The sequence below is a fragment of the Cricetulus griseus genome, unplaced genomic scaffold (assembly GCF_003668045.3).
Source record: "Cricetulus griseus strain 17A/GY unplaced genomic scaffold, alternate assembly CriGri-PICRH-1.0 unplaced_scaffold_89, whole genome shotgun sequence".
In the NCBI taxonomy this organism is placed as follows: Eukaryota; Metazoa; Chordata; class Mammalia; order Rodentia; family Cricetidae; genus Cricetulus; species Cricetulus griseus.
The window spans coordinates 58,862-65,293 of NW_023277431.1; the positions used below are offsets into that span (position 1 = coordinate 58,862).

At 36.8% G+C, this 6,432-nt stretch overlaps 1 protein-coding gene across 1 annotated transcript; it reads left to right on the plus strand.

The window, feature by feature from the left end:
• The first annotated feature begins 4,951 nt into the window (after positions 1-4,951).
• On the plus strand, positions 4,952-6,157 carry LOC113838890 (zinc finger protein 501-like). Its single transcript, XM_027434398.1, has one exon. The coding sequence runs from the start codon at positions 4,952-4,954 to the stop codon at positions 6,155-6,157; it is 1,206 nt and encodes a 401-aa protein (XP_027290199.1).
• The last annotated feature ends 275 nt before the right edge of the window (positions 6,158-6,432 follow it).

Genomic DNA, 6,432 nt, shown 5'->3' on the forward strand with positions numbered 1-6,432 from the left:
AGCAAGAAATTGTCTCAGAAAAAAAAAAGAAAAAGAAATGTGTCTTCTTGTGCTGAGTTCTTAATGTTGCATCTTAGAGCCTGGAATAACACAGTATTCAGTTTCATGGTATTGGTTCACAGTCTTTTCTTTTCTTTCTTTCTTTCTTTCTTTCTTTCTTTCTTTCTTTCTTTCTTCCTTTTTTCTTTCTTTCTCTCTTTCTCTCTTTCTTTCTTTTTTTCTTTCTTTCTTTATTTCTTTCTTTCTTTCTTCCTTTCTTTTTGACAGTGTTTTTCTGTATTGATTTAGAGCCTATCCTAGAAATTTCTATGAAGACCAGGGTGGCTTCAAACTCACTGAGATCCACATGCCTCTGTCTCCCAAGTGCTGGGATTACTGTATTTTCCCAGTTAGAAAAGTAATTACAAAACAGGTGGTGCTGACACGCTGATACCAGCCTTTAATCCCAGCATTTGGGAAGCAGAGGCAGGTGGAAAGTCGATTTCATTACCAGCCTGGTCAACTTTGGGAGTGTAAGGATAGGTTTGATTAAACAGAGAAACCATGTCCCCAGGAGGTGGAGAAGAAAGAAAAAAAAAGATCCTATACCATAGGATAAAATTAGAAAGCACTTTATTGTTTTGTTTGATTTTGGTTTTTTGAGACAGGGTTTCTCTGTGGCTTTGGAGGCTCTCCTGGAACTAGCTCTTGTAGACCAGGCTGGTCTCAAATGCAGAGATCCAACTGCTTCTATCCCCTCTCCCCACCCCTAGTGTTGGGATTAAAGGCATGTGCCACCAGAACCTGGCAGAAAGCATTTTTTGAGTAATTACCATAACTCATCCACATAAAAAAATCTCTATGAGAGTCTTTTGGCTCCTCGGTCCAAAATAAGCACTCTGTTCATGCATACATGAACAAATTGTTAATTTTGCTTCTTGAGTTTGCTGTGATTGATACCTGAACTCAAGTTATTCCCTGTCTTGCCTAAGGCTCACCAAGTAGAACAGGCTGTACTGGACCTCAAGAGTTCCACCTACCTGAGTCTCCCAAATACTTAGATTGAACTTGTGCATGAAAACTACTGTTGAAGCTTGTAGTGATATTTTGTGTATTCCCTAACAAATAAAGTTTACCTGAAAATATGAGTTGAGAGGTAGGGATTAGTAATCTATGGAGCTCAGGCACTGGAGGCCCACACCTTTAATCCCAGCCCATAGGATGTGGAAAAAAGGAGACAGTAGTTCAAGGTCACCTCAGGCTACCTGAGATTTCATCAGACTCAAAAGGAAATAGAGCTCACACCTTTAATCCCAGAACTAGGGAGGTGGAGACAGGACTTAATTGGGCTGGATGGAGAGAGGTATATAAGGTAGGAGCAAACATAAGCTCAGCCCTTTCTGTCTGAGGACTCGTAGAAACTGGTTCTCTTCCTTGGGCAGGAGGATTCAGTTGAGGTAAGCATTCTCAGTAGTGGTTAGCTCCTTTATTTCTCTGAGTTTTCAACATTTGCATCTGACTCTGGTTTTAGTAAGACTAATTAGATTTCTGGTTACAATACCTGTTGTGTTCTATTCTGTGGCCTTTTGACATCTGGTAGTGTGATTGTGGACTTCTCACAGAAGGAGGGTCAATGCATGCAACCTGCTAAGAGAGCATGGTCCTAATAGAAACTCCATTGCTCTTTAGTGGAGCCTTATGTGGTGAAGAAGTAAATTATCATTTATCATCTAGCTCTATAGGTTTACAGAGACTTTTATTTATTATAGGCATATTTGTAGATGATAATAGAATCCTTATGATATTTTCAGACATCCTTACTGTTATCTTACTCTCTACTTCTGTGTTTGTGTCTGCCCTTCTCCACTGATTGTTTGCACACAGACACACCCAGGTATCCCATTTCCCCCCTTTCAGATCACTGTTTCCTATATTTCTTCTTCCTATTATTCCTCTATCCCCAAACTTATTCTCCTTTTGTATACACACAAACTCACTCTGTGTTTGTGCATGTACATTCCAACCACTGGCCAGTCTCACCTCCTACCTCTCTACTAGCCTGGTCTACAATTCCAGCCTATCTTTCTATCTTGTAACGGCCTTATGTCTCCATTAGATTTATGATAGGCTCTTTATCTTTGTAATAGTATGGTTGATACTGATTTTCTCTTCAAGCTTTAAATCTCATTCCAGGCTCTGCTAAATTTGTAAACATTGTCTGGACACCTGGCCACGTTGGGTTGCTTGGGTGTTTTTATGTGGGTTTTATTTGTTCTGTAAAGACTGTCTATTAATTTTTTTTCCTTTTTTGTGTTGATCCCTCTTATGAAGGACAGAAAGCCATCTATCTAGCCATTAATCCTGAAAGAGGAATTTACGAAAGACAAACAGAAATGGCTGATTCTCCAGTAGCCATGTCCCAGGTCAGTGTCATGTGTAGTCCACCTTTCTAGAAATGTTATATATTCAGATGTTACATGCATTTATCTTTTGCTGTTGATAATAAATTAAAATTATTAGGAGAATTGTCATAAGCCAACAACAAAACACACACACACACACACACACACACACACACACACACACACACACACATTAAAATTAACCAGACCCAAATACTGCATTAATCAACATACTTTTATGTAGTTAGAATAGTCATTGAGAACAGATGCACTGCAGTATTTCAAAAAGGGTTTTACATTTTTTATTGAATATATATTTTAATAAATTTATCTATCAGTAAAACAGAAAAAATAATTGTGATAGAATTATAGCTAGAAAAGGTCTTAGATTTATGCCTTTTCCTAAGTGGTGTTCATTACCTGTGTTCAGTCCCACCTTAACACTCATATTCTACCTTTCTTTTCTTTTTTCTCCATGGTCTGCTATGCACCCATGTACATCATGTCTCAATTGCACATATTATTGACTAGTTTATTCATATGAGGGAAATGTGTTACTTTCTGACACTGTGTGGGTCACTTAATTTTACACATTCTGAGTCCACCCATTTTCCTGCTGTTTTTACTGCAGTTTTCTCTTCAAATGAATTGTATTCTACTTCGTATCTATACCATTTTCTTTATTCATTCATCTGTTGACAGAGAGAGTTAGCATGGTTATAATACTTTGCTACTGTAAATGCAATAGGAGTCACATGGGCACATAGTCAAACAAGTCATTTTTTCAGGGTCTGTTGACATTCAAGGGTGTGAAGCTGGAATTCTCCCAAGAGGAATGGGAGCACCTGGACTCTGCTCAGAGGACTTTGTACATTAATGTGATGCTGGAGAATTACAACAATGTGGTCTCTGTCGGTAAGAACATTTCCTTTTACAACTTCTAACTAGTTGCTTGCATGTATTGGCATTAATGGTAGTAATGTCACTGTATAATTGCCATAGGAGCACCATGACCCTAGAGAAAGTTTGGTAGTAGAAAATTATGCTTTCTTAGTATTTTTCTTTCCATTTTCCATGTTAAAGTTGTCATGCATCCCTCATATTGATTCTATAATGCATTCACAGACTTAATATCATATCATATTTATAGCATATCTTAAAGCCTCATGTTCATAGTTGTACCTGTCGTGGTACCATTCTTAGAAAGACTCATTGTGCTAAGTTAAAATTCCCTTAATTTTGCTGAAGATTCTGACAGGAAACAGCAACTGGAAAACATCCCTATATTCTGACACTGTGGGTTCTGTCAATGTACTGAGCAGAGTACTGTGTTAGAGCTCTGTATTCTTTGTAAAAACTTGAGTATGGGTCATGGACTACTTCACAGGACAAGATACCAAAGTAGGCATGTTCACCTTCAAGTACAAAAGAAATTCCCCTGTAATGCAGATAAGAGCAGTGTAGTCTGGCCTAGGATATGAGAAAGACAACAGTAATGGCTTATTGTAAAAGAAAAAGCAAGAGTTGAAAATTTGTTTCTCATATTCCTTTGAACTTCTAAGTATGGGTGATCATTTAACTTAGTATAGCTTCCTGGTCCCAGGATGCATTCTGTCTGTTGTAACTATTAAAATAGGAGGCTAAAACGCCTGTGTTTTCATGAAAATACTAATACAAAATTCAATTTGATTAAATGATCTTGACACCAGATTAGAATAATTTTACAAATTATAAAACTAATATGGGATCATGAAATCAGATTATTCTTTTATTGTCTTCCTTGATTTCTGCCTTCCTATTCAATCCATATTTTTTTCCAGTAGATGATAAACAAACACCTTTCTGGAAAATACTCTTAGGAATTGGTGCACAGACTAGAATTGAGAATAAACACATCAGTAATGTTAAGACACACAGTAAGATAGGGGTGTCAGATAGTAGATAATAGAAATAAGAAATACTTGCTTTTGATACCCCTGTCTCAGTTGAACTCAGCCTCATTGTTTGGCAGAATATTGTCCTTTCTTATATTGGTTTTAGAGAATCTAATATGATATCCCAGAGACAAAAATAAACCCTATGATGCATTTCAGTAAGTCTTGAGGAATTTGATATTTTGAACACACCTTTTCACTGTGTATCTCGTAATAAGTATGAGTACTGAGAGTGTAGGATTGGATAATACTGTTCTTCATCAATTTCTGAGAAGAATTATTAAAACATAGAGACATGTATGATAATTTAATGACTCAATTATCTGAATCCCTACGCTAATTTTTGATTCTTCACTTTCCTGATCCATCTTGTGCCATTACACATTTTTAATAAGGATGAGATATCTGTTATGATTTACAAACATTGCAGATTATCACTCTTATTTTTTGGTTACACATTCAATTATTGGTAGAAAAATGTCTAAATACTTGGGGGTTGATTTATTTTAAGAGAAAATATAGAGAGACATCATTTATCATGTTTCATCTTGGAACCATCCCTCCTAATATGACCTTACTCATTTTCCAGAAAGCTATTACATACAAGATCCTGTCCATCAACAAGGGAAGACTGAAATGGAGTCTTGTCAGTGTAATCAGTTTGGGAAAATTCTTCATGACCCCTCCACATGTGCACTATATAGAATAAGTGAAATTACAGGAAACTCTAACAACTACATAATCAGTAATAATGGAGATGACTCCCTTGAATTATTAAATACAGATAGAAATGAAAGCAGGCACACTGAAGAAGAACCTTCCGATTCTGAAGACAGTGAGAAATCCTTAAATATGTCTTCAAACTTTAGTCAGCATCAGAGACTCAACACTGTGAAGGAAGTGCACAGGCATGGAGAATGTGATCAACGTTTTGACACTACAGACAGTTCTATTCAACAACCGGTTCTCATTGGGAAGAAGCCACACCAGTGTGAGAAATGTAAGAAATGCTTCAGTACTGCCTCAGACCTCACTGTGCACCACAGAATTCATACAGGAGAGAAGCCTTACACATGTAAGTACTGCGACAAATCGTTTGCTATGAAGTCAAGTCTTACAAAACATGAGAGAATTCATACTGGAGAGAAGCCTTACATATGTAAGAACTGTAACAAGTCCTTTAATGTGAATTCAAATCTTACAATTCATATGAGGATTCATACAGGACAGAAGCCTTACAAATGTAACGACTGTGACAAATCCTTCACTACAAGGTCAAGTCTTATACTGCATCAGAGAATACATACAGGAGAAAAGCCTCACACATGTAACGACTGTGACAAATCCTTTATAGTGAAGTCAAAACTTATACAGCATCAGAGAATTCATACAGGAAAGAAGCCTTACACGTGTAACGACTGTAAGAAATCCTTTAATGTGAAGTCATATCTCACACTGCATCTGAATATTCATACAGCAGAGAAGCCTTACAAATGTAAAGACTGTCACAAATGCTTTACAATGAAAACAACTCTAACAGTTCATCAGAGAATTCATACAGGAGAAAAGCCTTACACATGTAAGGATTGTGACAAATCTTTTGTTACAAAGTGCAAGCTTACACTGCATCAGAGAATTCATACAGGAGAAAAGCCTTACACATGTGAAGACTGTGGCAAATCCTTTACTTTTAGGCCAAATCTTATAGAGCACCGTAGAATCCATACGGGAGAAAAGCCTCACAAGTGTATGGATTGTGAGAAATCCTTTACTGCCAGGTCAACTCTCACACAGCATCAGAGAATTCACCAGACAGAAACCTTAAAAAAGCCAGCAACGTGACAAATCTTTTACTGCATCCACAAATCTTAAGAGAACATCAGAAAATTCATACTGGACAGAGATCTTACAAATTTGAAGAGTGTGACAAACATCTTGCTACAAGCACACACCTTATTAAGTATCAGAAAATCCATACTGGATAGAAACCTTACAAATATGGAGAATACGCCTTGTCCTTTATCTAGAATTTAAATCATAGAAAACCTCAGTGACTATATTGAAAAGTAGCCTTACATATGTCCAAAATGAGACAATTTATTTTCCTTCAAGTAAAA

Coding starts and splice junctions, on each gene's coding strand:
- LOC113838890 (XM_027434398.1), top strand. CDS start 4,952: ATGGAGTCTTGTCAGTGTAATCAGTTTGGGAAAATTCTTCATGACCCC.